This window comes from Vicia villosa, linkage group LG4 (assembly GCF_029867415.1).
Source record: "Vicia villosa cultivar HV-30 ecotype Madison, WI linkage group LG4, Vvil1.0, whole genome shotgun sequence".
Classification (NCBI taxonomy): domain Eukaryota; kingdom Viridiplantae; phylum Streptophyta; class Magnoliopsida; order Fabales; family Fabaceae; genus Vicia; species Vicia villosa.
The window spans coordinates 165,090,229-165,104,138 of record NC_081183.1 but is presented as its reverse complement, the minus strand read 5'-3'; the positions used below and the strand labels follow the sequence as shown (position 1 = coordinate 165,104,138).

The 13,910-nt window shown below is 29.8% G+C and overlaps 1 protein-coding gene across 1 annotated transcript; it reads right to left on the bottom strand.

The window, feature by feature from the left end:
* Positions 1 to 1,075: 1,075 nt before the first annotated feature.
* On the bottom strand, positions 1,076 to 2,591 carry LOC131600154 (hypersensitive-induced response protein 1-like). The gene is made up of 5 exons (XM_058872362.1): positions 2,403 to 2,591; positions 2,198 to 2,318; positions 1,869 to 1,960; positions 1,664 to 1,760; positions 1,076 to 1,511 (listed from the first exon to the last, which is right to left on the bottom strand). Exons 1-5 carry the CDS (start codon positions 2,589 to 2,591, stop codon positions 1,147 to 1,149), a joined length of 864 nt encoding a protein of 287 aa, XP_058728345.1. The 3' UTR covers positions 1,076 to 1,146.
* Between the last annotated feature and the right edge of the window lie 11,319 nt (positions 2,592 to 13,910).

Here is a 13,910-nt window from a genome sequence, read left to right as displayed (position 1 = left end):
ATCTTCCTCTGTCATACCCCAAAATTTACCCGATCAAAATTTACCCGATCATTTTATTTTTATTCTATTAAGCAAAAAATTACAAAAAAAGAATAAATAACATTTTGATTTTATTTATTTAAGTTATTAGACGCATTTTTAATTTTAAGTATAATTAGTAACTTTTATAATTATTGAAATTAGTATTAGCATTTTAATCTATACTGTTACTAGGCTTATTATTAGTTATTTTTTATATATACTATTCGATATTATTATTAATACTATCAGGAACATTAGTATTGTTTATATAGTTTAAATTAGAATATTAGACTCTTAGTATTTTAATATTAATTTTCATTAGTATAATTATTAGTTTCTGTTTTTTGTTATTATTAATTTTTCTAGTTTGTTATTATTATTATTAGAAACTAAAGTGACTATTTAATTTTTTAAATATTTTAAGGTTTAGTATGAAGTAGAGTTTTATAGTGATCTTATTATTACTAAAACACGAAGAAACAAAAAAAAAAAGAATAAGAAATGTTAATTCTAATTTCTTAGGTATTAGTTTTATAGTTCTACTGTTGTCACTTAAGGAAAAATCAAAAGAATTAAAATGGGTAAATCAAATATTCTATATTCCTGTTATTTTGTCACAAAAATTCCATATCAAATCTTGCTCCAAAAGGAACATAAATTAGTTCTCCAAATCTTCCCTAATTAGCATTGAACCCGATCAATTTCAAACTCATCCCAAATCAAATTCTAATTATCTCCAATCAAATCACAAAATAACTAACAAATATTAAATCTAACCTAAAAGAATCACAGACCCTAATACTATTTAAGAAAGAGCCAAACATCAGAGAGAGAGGGGGATTTTTTCCGCAAAAAAAATGCTGCTCGGAAAGAGCCACACACTATTTGTATTCATTATTCATTTTAGCACAATTTACCATATATTAAAATCCTCTACTGAAGAAGCTTATTTTGCATGGTTGAATAGTATATTTCTGTGAATTGGAATGTTTGGTATAATAGAAAACCATGCAAAAGTAGTGAAGAGAGATTGATGCGATGAATAGAATTAATTATTGTGATAGAATTATTTACATCATGAAGTCTCATAAAAACATTTACAATATTTCCAAAAGTACTTATAAATTAATTTGCAGCATTTTGCTGAAGGAGTCCATCCCTAATCTGCACAACAATGTCTCTAACAGCACCAGGACCATGTGGTATGAACACGGATGAAGATTTTGAGGATGCTCCAATTTTCTTCATGGTGTCGAAGTATTGGGTTAGCAACACCATGTCCACGACATCTTTAGCAGAAGTTTCAGGTACATTTTCAGAGAATGCAAGAACACTGTCGCTTAGTTCGTCCATGATAGTTTGACGTTGACAAGCTATACCGAGTCCTGATAGTGATATATACATGGACTCAGCTTCACCTTCAGCTTTCTTTATCTGCAATATCTTTTCTGATTCTGCTTTCTTGTTTGCAGTCAACCTCATTCTCGCAGCTGTTGATGATATCGAAAAAATAGATTAAAATATTCACGCATTTGACATGATCAATTAAAAGTTTAGCATTTAAAGTATAAGTGTTTATCATATAAGTGCTTTATTAAGCAAACTGGTTTATTGTTGAGGAACATGAACTAGAATATATTACATGCATCGATCTCATTCATTGCTCTCTTGACAATAGCATCAGGCTCGATATCAATAATGAAAGTCTGGACTATCTCGTAACCGTAGGTCGACATCGCCTAAAATATTAAGGTTGAGTTAACTTGTTAATGAACATGATTATAACCATCAATGACAAACTGAGGAAACATTTTATTTAAAGAGGAAAAGAAAAAACGAATAAACACCTTCTCAAGCTCATCTTGGACAGTCTTTGCTATATCATTCTTCTGCTCAAAGACGACATCCAGCTCTAACTTCGACACACTGGCTCTTATAACTGAATCAATGCAAAAGTATCAAAACCTTTTAATGAAGCAAGTCACTAAATTATCAACTATAGTATGGTGTAACAGAACACAACATGAAAAACTCAAAATGATATAATTTTACACAATGTAAAATCGTGTTAAAATAATGGTCGGTTCAAACTCTCTTATGCAACTCCGCTACGCTATTACGACTATTTGAAAATACTAATGTCAATAATGGAATGGATTAGAAAAATCAAGCATACCATAAAAAACATATGATTGGATATGTTCCCTTATGTCGGTGAGCTTATAAAAGGCATCAGACGCTTTATCAGCCACAACGCGGTATTGTACAGATGCAATCACGTTGACAAAGACATTATCCTGAAAAAGAACAAGTTCATGATAGTGTTATTTTTCTTAATCTTTAAGTAAAGCTGGTTTCTTATAAGTGAAAAAAACAAGGACCTTTGTTTTTGTCTCGCATTTAAAATCGTGTTGCTGCACACTCATCGATAATACACCAGGTATCTGATAGCCAATAAACCAAGGTGTCCAATGGTATCCAGGTTCTAAAACTTCAATAAATCTCCCAAATCGTTCTTTTATAGCAACATCACCCTTGTATACATGGTAGCATCCCAAAGCTTGACCCATTTCCTGATTTTTTATTTTTGTTGGATTGGTATTTCAATCGTACCTTATTTGTGAGAATGTGTAAATTCACCTAAATAGATGGTGTGGTTTTTCTATGTACGGTTTTTGTTAGCTATTCGTGGTTGTGATTTTCTAGCATTGTGTTTTTTCTCTGTAGTTAGTTGTTTTGTTTCTTAGCTTTTATTTGCGAGAGTGGGCAAATCAGCTAAATAGTTGGCGTGGTTTCTTGCATTGTTTTTTTTCTCTCTAGTTAGTTGTTTTGTTTCTTAGCTTGACACGTTCTCTTTGTATTATTATTATTATTATTATTATTATTAATATTATTATTATTATTATTATTATTATTATTATTATTATTATTATTATTAGTATTATTAGTATAAGTATTATTATTATTAGTATTCTATGTCATGTAAATGATAAAATTGTATTTAAGAGAATTTAATTAATCTAATTATTAAGATATAATTTTGACGTGTGTTTATAAATTACACAGTTGAATATATGATATAATATATGACCATTATTGTTGTCTTACATAGAGAAATTTGATAGTCATGTTTACTGTGGTTGTTTTACATGTTTATTATACTAACTATAATATGTAGTATGTTTATTGAAATAAAAGTAAAACTTTAAATTGTATTTCTTGTTATTAAATGGCTTAATAACAAATGTTGAATGATTTGAAATGTTAGTACGAGATATAAAGTAATTCAGTGACTATATTGACATGGTTATGTGATAGTTGGTTAAACTATCAAAAATAAATTAAAGATATATCTATGTATGTGTTTGAATATTCAAAATTAATAAACTGGAAATATCTTGCAATTATTTGAAGAAATGATTGACAAGGATACAATGTTGAATGCATCGTGTAGGGATGCGATACAAGCCCATATCTAATTAATCACCAATGATGGAAACTCAACTCACATTTGATTAACATCAAGTCTTGAGTTCAACGGTGAAAGTACATTATTAGAGTGCTTGAAGTACTTGACATAAGATACATCCTGAGGGTTAAAAGTACTTGGAGCATAAGAATAAATATGGTAGGATGAGGTTTTTCTCTTAATAGACATATAGCATATTTTTGCTGGAATGCTTAATTATGGGAGCATTTCCGATATAGTCTACCTATACGAGAATGAAGTGGGGCCGCTTCATAGAGTTAAAGGGCTTTACTCTTAAATTCTCGTGAAAAGGATACGTGACACAAGGCCGTATTAAATGTGTCAGTTTTATAATTCTTTTTATAGTACCGAGATTTCATGTGTGAATTGTGTACGCTTGTTCTAATGAATATTTGGTTCAAAGCTTGTCTACCAATCTATTCGGGGATGAGTGAAAACTCAATTTACTAAGTAATGGTTCAAATCGTAAGATACCATTATCTGAAACCATGACATTTCCAGAAATATGAGATTTAGTTATATTTTATAAATGGTGGGAGATTGTTAGAGATTTCCAAAATATTATTTGGAAGTTAAAAGTATTATTAATTGAAAGCACAAATTAATAGATTGAATTGGTTAGCGTAGTGGTAAAGAGGTACAATGTTTCATCCAAATGTGCAAGGTTCAAATCTCATATTAGACACTTTTTTGAATGTTTAATATTTACTAACGGTAATAAAATAAACATTCAAAATGTGACGTTACAGGAATCAAACCCGCAACTGTTGGTTGGCAAAGCAGCGCCTCATCCACTAAACCATTGCAATGTTTATGAAAAGTGATGAACGTTAAAGTAAATATTGGTTCATTAATTCTGGTGCTGAATATTATTCAAAGGGTGCTTCCTTTCACTAAGTGATATCATTTTCTCTATAAATAGAGACACTTGTGAATTAGAAAAGACACACGAAAATAGAAATATTCACCTCTAATTTTCACCATTTCAATTATAATAAAATCATTCGTTCACTTTATTAATGCATGAGTAAAGTGTAGAAAATATTTTTCCGTAAACTATTATCAAAAGATACGCTTAGTGTGTTTGTGCAATTCACATTAAGGAATTCAAAGTATCCTAAAGGGAATTCGCCGTTAATCTCAATTGCATCCAATATACAATAATTGGTGGGGGCGAATTGTTCTTAAAGGTTAGTGTAAAATTCACACGCTTTGAGTTTTCAAGTTCGATCTTCATCAACACTTTCTTGTTTCAAGGGCTGCCTCGTATCCACCAACAACCACATATATCTAACAATCTTTAGGAACAATTTATTACTTAATCAATGGCGGCATCACTCAAAGAAATGGCATCTAATTTTGTGAAATTAGATAAGTTTGATGGAGGAAACTTTATCCATTGGCAGAAAAACATGAAATTTCTGCTTACAACTTTGAAAGTGGTATATGTTCTAAATACATAAAGACCGGTAGAAAGGGAAGAAGAATCAGTCGCTGAAACAAGAGAGAGGCAAAAATGGGAAAATGATGGTTATATTTGCATGGGCCATATTCTTAACGCTATGTCAGATTCGTTGTTCGATATATATCAAAGCAGTCAATCCGTAAAAGATTTATGGGATAAACTAGAGTCAAGGTACATGCAAGAAGATGCTAAAAGTAAGAAATTTCTTGTTTCCCATTTCAATAATTATAAGATGGTAGATAATAGACCTGTTATGGAACAATTACATGAAATTGAACGTATTCTTAATAATTACAAACAACACAAAATACACATGGATGAAACCATCATTGTGTCTTCCATAATAGACAAACTCCCACCTTCATGGAAGGATATAAAAAGGACCCTCAAACATAAAAAAGAGGATAGATCTCTTGAGCAATTGGGTAATCACCTTCGATTAGAAGAAGAGTATCGTAAAGAAGATGATACTAAAGACCAATTTACTCACGAGAAAATACATGTTGTGGAAGATGGGAAATCTAAAAGGTCTCATGATAATAAGGAAATATATGGTGAAGATGTTCATGACAACAATGGAAATGTACAAAGGAAAAGAAAGAAAGGAAGATGCTTCCATTGTGGGAAACCGGGACATTTCAAAAGTGAATGTAGATTCTTGAAAAAGTTGAACCAAGAGAAGAACCCAAGTGCACGAAAGAATGATCTTGTTGCATAGAAGTAACTTCTAGAAATTATTCACTTTTAAGAATTGTTTATCCAATGTCGGATAAAGTTATAATTAAGGTTGTGTTGTATGTAATAAAGTGTGGATTTATTTGGTTTGTATAATTTTATTGTGTGATATATTTATATGAAAGTGGATTTGTTTTTATTTACAAAGAAATTGAATATGAAATTTAATTGTTAATATTTTGATAAATATTGATCATAAAATATTAAATTTGCCTTTATTAAAAGTTATGACATAAATAAATTTACATATAATGAGTTTAGTATGTTTTCATCTAATCTCATTTGATTTATCTATAAAATAAAAAATGTTGTTTTTTGTAGTTTATTAAATCATTTTAAGTGTTATGACTTAAAATTCAATCTTATTTAAAATATAATGATGAATAGTTGTATAATAAAAAAATAAAATAAAAAATGATGCGTGTATGTTTTCTATGTCATGTAAATGATAAAAGTGTATTTAAGAGAATTTAATTAATCTAATTATTTAGATATAATTTTGACATGTGTTTATAAATTACACAGTTGAATATATGATATAATATATGACCATTATTGTTGTCTTAAATAGAGAAATTCGATATTCATGTTTATTGTGGTTGTTTTACATGTTTATTATACTAACTATAATATGTAGTATGTTTATTGAAATAAAAGTAAAACTTTAAATCGTATTTCTTGTTATTAAATGGCTTAATAACATATGTTGAATGATTTGAAATGTTAGTACGAGATATAAAGTAATTCAGTGACTATATTGACATGGTTATGTGATAGTTGGTTAAACTATCAAAAATAAATTAAAGATATATCTATGTATGTGTTTGAATATTCAAAATTAATAAACTGGAAATATCTTGCAATTATTTGAAGAAATGATTGACAAGGATACAATGTTGAATGCATCGTGTAGGGATGCGATACAAGCCCATATCTAATTAATCACCAATGATGGAAACTCAACTCACATTTGATTAACATCAAGTCTTGAGTTCAACGGTGAAAGTACATTATTAGAGTGCTTGAAGTACTTGACATAAGATACATCCTGAGGGTTAAAAGTACTTGGAGCATAAGAATAAATATGGTAGGATGAGGTTTTTCTCTTAATAGACATATAGCATATTTTTGCTGGAATGCTTAATTATGGGAGCATTTCCGATATAGTCTACCTATACGAGAATGAAGTGGGGCCGCTTCATAGAGTTAAAGGGCTTTACTCTTAAATTCTCGTGAAAAAGATACGTGACACAAGGCCGTATTAAATGTGTCAGTTTTATAATTCTTTTTATAGTACCGAGATTTCATGTGTGAATTGTGTACGCTTCTTCTAATGAATATTTGGTTCAAAGCTTGTCTACCAATCTATTCGGGGATGAGTGAAAACTCAATTTACTAAGTAATGGTTCAAATCGTAAGATACCATTATCTGAAACCATGACATTTCCAGAAATATGAGATTTAGTTATATTTTGTAAATGGTGGGAGATTGTTAGAGATTTCCAAAATATTATTTGGAAGTTAAAAGTATTATTAATTGAAAGCACAAATTAACAGATTGAATTGGTTGGCGTAGTGGTAAAGAGGTACAATGTTTCACCCAAATGTGCAAGGTTCAAATCTCATATTAGACACTTTTTTGAATGTTTAATATTTACTAACGGTAATAAAATAAACATTCAAAATGTGACGTTACAGGAATCAAACCCGCAACTGTTGGTTGGCAAAGCAGCGCCTCATCCACTGAACCATTGCAGTGCTGAATATTATTCAAAGGGTGTTTCCTTTCACTAAGTGATATCATTTTCTCTATAAATAGAGACACTTGTGAATTAGAAAAGACACACGAAAATAGAAATATCCACCTCTAATTTTCACCATTTCAATTATAATAAAATTATTCTTTCACTTTATTAATGCATGAGTAAAGTGTAGAAAATATTTTTCCGTAAACTATTATCAAAAGATACGCTTAGTGTGTTTGTGCAATTCTCATTAAGGAATTCAAAGTATCCTGAAGGAAATTCGCCGTTAATCTCAATTGCATCCAATATACAATAATTGGTGGGGGCGAATTGTTTCTAAAGGTTAGTGTAAAATTCACACGCTTTGAGTTTTCAAGTTCGATCTTCATCAACACTTTCTTGGTTCAAGGGCTGCCTCGTATCCACCAACAGCCACATATATCTAACAATCTTTAGGAACACTTTATTACTTAATCAATGGCGGCATCACTCAAAGAAATGGCATCTAATTTTGTGAAATTAGATAAGTTTGATGGAGGAAACTTTATCCATTGGCAGAAAAAGATGAAATTTCTGCTTACAACTTTGAAAGTGGTATATGTTCTAAATACAACAAGACCAGTAGAAAGGGAAGAAAAATCAGTCGCTGAAACAAGAGAGAGGCAAAAATGGGAAAATGGTGGTTACATTTGCATCGTCAATCTTCTTATTTATATTTTTAAATTAAACTACAGCTTGTTTTTATATTTCATTAATTTTTTTTTTGAATTTTCTTATTTTAAATTGTTAGCTGACGTTACTTTAAGTAAATTAAAATTTTAGAATAAATATAAATAAGAAGATTGACGAAAATTCAAAAATTAAGAAGATGAAGAAAAATTTAGAAATTAATAGAATAAAACAAATTAAAGGATTTTAAATTAAAACTAATAAAAAAATTAAATAAAAAATTTTAATTTTTTTCTTTTGCAAAGCTTGAAAAGTATTAAAAATTTATAGAGATGTTTAAAAGTTAGACAAATAAATATAATAGTATATATAATACTAGCAAGAAACAAGTAAAGTAATGAAACAAAATAGGGTAATACGTAGTTAATTAGAAAATGTTGAAATTTATGAGTTTAATTATTAGAGTTTGACCTAACTCATTCTTAGATGACGGATGACCGGTTGGTAAGGTGAGGAGTGTCCCTCTATATATACTCTTTCAATGCTCTATCTCCAACCAATGTGAGACTTTAGGATCTTCCTAATATACTCCCTCACGCCCAGCACTCTTTTGGGTACCCATGTGAGACTTTAGGATCTTCCTAATATACTCCCTCACGCCCAGCACTCTTTTGGGTACCCATGTGAGACTTTAGGATCTTCCTAATATACTCCCTCACGCCCAGCACTCTTTTGGGCTTGGTGCGTGGATAATGGTGGGCGGCCCATGGTCTGATCGATAGGCTCTGATACCATATTAGAGTTTGACCTAACTCATCCTTACAAAAGCGGTTGGTAAGGTGAGGAGTGTCCCTCTATATATACTCTTTCAATGTTCTATCTCCAACCAATGTGGGACTTTAGGACCTTCCTAATATTAACATATATATTAACTGAATACAAAAATATAAAATATTTATGAAGAAGTTTATGGAAAGCTTATAAAAATGGTGAGCCGTATAAACAAATTATTCACCAAATTATAGAAGTGTTGAAGCACTATTTCAGAAAGGATAATTTATTAAATTATTATTATTTTACAATATTTTATTTATTACAAATTAAATAATGTTTAATTTTAGAGGTGTAATGATACTGTTATTGTGATATTGGGTTTAAATAACCATTTTTCTTTTTCCTTTTTTACAGGCAAGTTTAACTTAAAATGTATACGTATAGTGAAGAAATTTTGGATTTCAACCGTGAGAGAGAAGTAGAAGAATTCACCAGTGATAATGGTAATGATACTGATAGGGATACATCAAAGAAAGAGAATTGCAATGGTACTAAATTTTTAAGGGAAATTACACATGATGATATAAGAGCTATGTAATTTAGCACTGAGGAATAGGCTATACAATTTTACATAATGTATTTACGTTTTCATGGATTTTCTATAAGGGAGGAGGATGTGATGCACAATCATTAAAATAAGATTGTTATGTGTTGATTACTTTGTAATAAAGAGGGTATAAGTGATAGGAAAAATAAGAAGAATGAGGATAAACATAGGACAATTATGCGAACGGGATGTTGTGCTAGACTTCAAGTAGCTTATGACTTTGTTTGTAAGATTTGAAAAGTTACTAGTTTTGAGCCCTCTCACAACCATGAGCTAACTCCTGCACATTTTATTCATTTGATTCCCAATTATCATAAATTGAGTGAGGGCAAAAAGAGAAAAGTCATATTAGGGGTCATAGGGTTAAACTAGGGAAAATGGTTTAGTTGTCTAATTCTGTGCAATCGTAAGAATTGGGAGAAACACTATGAAGAGAAGGATAGGGCACAAAGAGGCAAGAGGAACCTTGGATTTCGGTAGAACGCAAAGAGAAGTAGGATTCAACTACGAATTAAGGTAAGGGGAGTTTTGTCATTGTTATTATAATTTATTTAAGGCTTAGATACTTAAAGGATTATTGGGGTTTGGTTGTAGTTTTGATGATGAGATAAACATGACGAAATTGATGATGATTTGATGTGGTAATTGCTTTCTATTGATGCATAGGATGTATAATGAATTGAGTTGTTGTTGTATTAGGTAAATATGAGGAATTATGATGATTTTGAGGTTGTACTGTGTTGGATTCGAGTGGAATAGAGGCTATTTAGGTGTAGGAATTTGCTGCAATGAGGAAAACAACACAACGGAAAAATTCAACACAAACCAGGGATATGTCAACCTGAAGAACAGGGAGGTCGACCTGGGAAAACCCGAGGGAGACAGACTCCACAACCGTGACCTATGCGTAGACCTAATCAGGGCCTTGTGTCGACTCATGCATGCCCAAAGACTCAGTATGAGTCGACCTGAAGAACAGAGAGGCCGACCTGACTAGTTCCAAGTGACATCCATTTTTTATAGATTTTTTCTAAGGCCATAATTTGAGTTTCCGAACTCCGTTTGATGCGTCATTTGAAACGTTGGAAAACTAACACAATGAACTATGTCTTGGAAGAATAAAATTATTCATAGGATATAGTTTTCTAGTGCTTGTATTATTCATAAGATATAGTTTTCTAGTGCTTGTATTATGATGTTTTAATGTGAAGAACTAGTTATTGCTATTATGTTATAGAATGTAGTAAATGATGTTATGTTGTTGTTTCCTTGATATAACTAATATATCTATTCCTTATGTCTTTTATAATTATTATGATTTACTCACCCTTTCTGCTTGAAAATGTTGCCTCGAAACTTGGGTAACTTGCAGGTGATCAAGATTAGTGCAGGAAGCTTAGTAGGTAGCTTCAGAGTGCGCTTATTTAGTTTCCGTTGAGTCCAGCGTGTCTTGCTCTGATATGTAACATCGGGGTTGGGATCGATTGGTTGTGAACCTTAAATACCTTCGTAATTTTGAAGGATTTTGCACTACTTTTATAATCGTGAAGTTATAAACATGAAGTGTGATGATTTTGTTGATGTTTGAATTACCTGTCATGGTATTGATTAATTTAATGAAGGAGTTTTTTTTAAGAATTATTAATTCCGCTGCAAAGTTTAAAGGAAGTTGGATTAATAATACTAAAGATACTATTTATGTTTAAGTGTTTTGCAACCCGTGTTACGGAGCAGGATTGTTTGTTATATGATATTCTATGAAGATGTGACGCCCTTGTGTCTTATTTGTTTTAGTTTTCATAAAAATACATGCAAATTATATGTGTCTTAGAAGAGTCTTACAAATGATATATAAAATTTCATTCGTAAATAAATATTATACAAAGAATACGATAAAATATATTTTGTCAAAGTAGTATTTATAAATGAATAATATTTTGTATTTTAATGATATATAAATTAAAATCATTATTATACAAAGAATATGATAAAATATACACATAATACTAGTTGATTTCTCTAAAGAATTAAATAAATATATATTGGTTAGTAAGATTTTATTACATAATGGGGTTTGGTTTGGTCTACAAAATACAAATCGTAAACCAAACCGAACCGCACAATTGTGTTAGAAAATGACGCAAACACATCCGAATCAAATGCGCTTTTTTGCGGTTTGGTTTGATTCTTTTTTGCGATTTTTTATTAGGCCGGTTTGATTTTGAACACCCCTAAATACATTGTACTCTGGTTTGGGAGAGGTAAAATAACCACCCATTATATCATTGGATCGGTTTGGGTAAAATCACAAATTTGTGGGTTGGGTAGTACGTTACCCAATTTTCTTTCTTCCTTAGATAATTATTAATGATATGTCACATTTTTTCTTAATAAATAGTTTAACATATTACCGCTATTTTTTTAAACATCAAATGACTAAATGCATTCGATAATACCCTTCTAAACTCCGCGGGATACAAATTAAATTCAGAGTAAAACATGTAAAAGGATGCTACAACTCCTTAAATAAAATAAAACATTTGTCATGCTTTTCCGAGGAACATAAATCAATATTATTCATCAAACATGTTTAACACAGCGTAATAGAGTTTCATAAATTGAATAATGTAAAAAATTGGTTATCAACACCAAAGAGTCATCGACTCATAAATCAACCAAATTATCCAAATAATTAAAATAAGTGTTTATTAAAATAACTCTAAAACAAACGTTCCACAGTGTTACAAGACTAGAGTATGACACTGACACGAGTGAACTAACAGATTAGCTTTACAAGCTATCCTCACCAAGCACAACACTGCTACTCCTTAATCAGAAAATGACAACAGTAAGAGTGAGACATATTCACAATTAAACTATATTATGAGTTCATAAACAACAAAACATCATAAATAAATTGTTCACCCTATTGCAACATATTTTAGATTTTCAATATCCAACCAACAATTCACAATGCACAAATAACACAAGTCACATCACCACATTATAATACATCACCACATTATCATTAACTACCATAATCTTATCTAATATGAACAAAAACTAATAAAACATGTTACCTCCGAATTTATTAAAGACATTTTGAATTTTTCGCATATATTAAGAAAAATAATAGGCTAAATTATCTCCTGGGTCCTTTAAGTTATTTAATTGTAATAAATTAGTCCTTTATGTTTTAATTCTAACAAGTTAGTCCTTTTTCGCTACATGTTAGTCCTTTATGTTAACTAACGTTTGCACCGTTGACGTTTTTCTCAAAATGCTTTCCAAAAAAGCTGAAGAAACATTAATGGTACTGATATGTCACATAACATAGGTCATAGAGCATCATTGGATCATATAATAAAAATTTCAGAAATTTTTAGTGCATAAAAGTATTTTTAAACTAATTAAAATGCATGCAAAAGAAAAAATTAAAGAAAAATAGTAAAACAGAAAATAAAATTCTCATAAAATTACACGAAGTGTGAAATGAGAAGCAGTATTTTTAGAAATTTTTTCATAATTTTTCGACCAAAAACGAATTTAATATGAATTTTAGAAGTTAAAATAAAAGTAATAGAACAAAATAAAGTAGAAATAGGTCAACAATGCATGCGTTAATTAACATAAAGGACCCACATGTAACGTAAAAAACACAAAGGATTGAATTGTTACAATTAAATAACTTAAAGGACCCTGGAGGTAATTTAGCCAAAATAATACTACCTCCCTCCATCCTTAAATATAAGATTCCATAGAGTAAAGTAAATTGTGAAAATTAAGAAAATTTGTTAGAGTAAAGAATATATTAACAATTTTGTACAATTTTCTATATAATATAATTAGGGATATGTTTGGAAAATAATAATTATTGCACTTTAAAAGTTGAAGAGGGTCTAATAAAAAAGGACAAAGAAAATCCAAGAGGATCTTATAATTAGGGACGAAAATACGAATTATTGTATGAAAATAAGAAATTATAAATGTTTTTACAAAATTATCATTTATTAATAACATACATAAAAGATAAATTTATATATTTGAAAAAACAAAAAATAATAAATATTTAAGAATATAATGGAAAAAATATCATTAATTATAATTTTTTTTGTAAACAAGATATTAAAAATGGAGAACTAAGGATTCTTCAACCCGATTACACAAAAAAAAATATTATTAATTAATCAACTACCTAACTAATAATAAAACATACCACCAAACCCCCTAATTTACCCTTAATGCAAAATTTAATTACCCTTATAAAAGCCCTTTTTAGTAATTTGCTAAATAAAAATTTAATTCCAACCAATCAGTTTTTCCCATACTGCCAAATGGCACTCATTTTTTTTAAATTTTCCTTAGCACAAACCATTATCCGGGTTAACCTATTATCCAGTTAAT

Excerpts from the sequence above, each read along its gene's own strand:
- LOC131600154 (XM_058872362.1), bottom strand. The coding sequence starts at position 2,591 with ATGGGTCAAGCTTTGGGATGCTACCATGTATACAAGGGTGATGTTGCT. Across the intron at positions 2,319-2,402 it reads AATGCGAGACAAAAACAAAG|GATAATGTCTTTGTCAACGT; the intron begins GTCCTTGTTTTT and ends GTTCTTTTTCAG. Across the intron at positions 1,961-2,197 it reads CCAATCATATGTTTTTTATG|TTATAAGAGCCAGTGTGTCG; the intron begins GTATGCTTGATT and ends GCATTGATTCAG.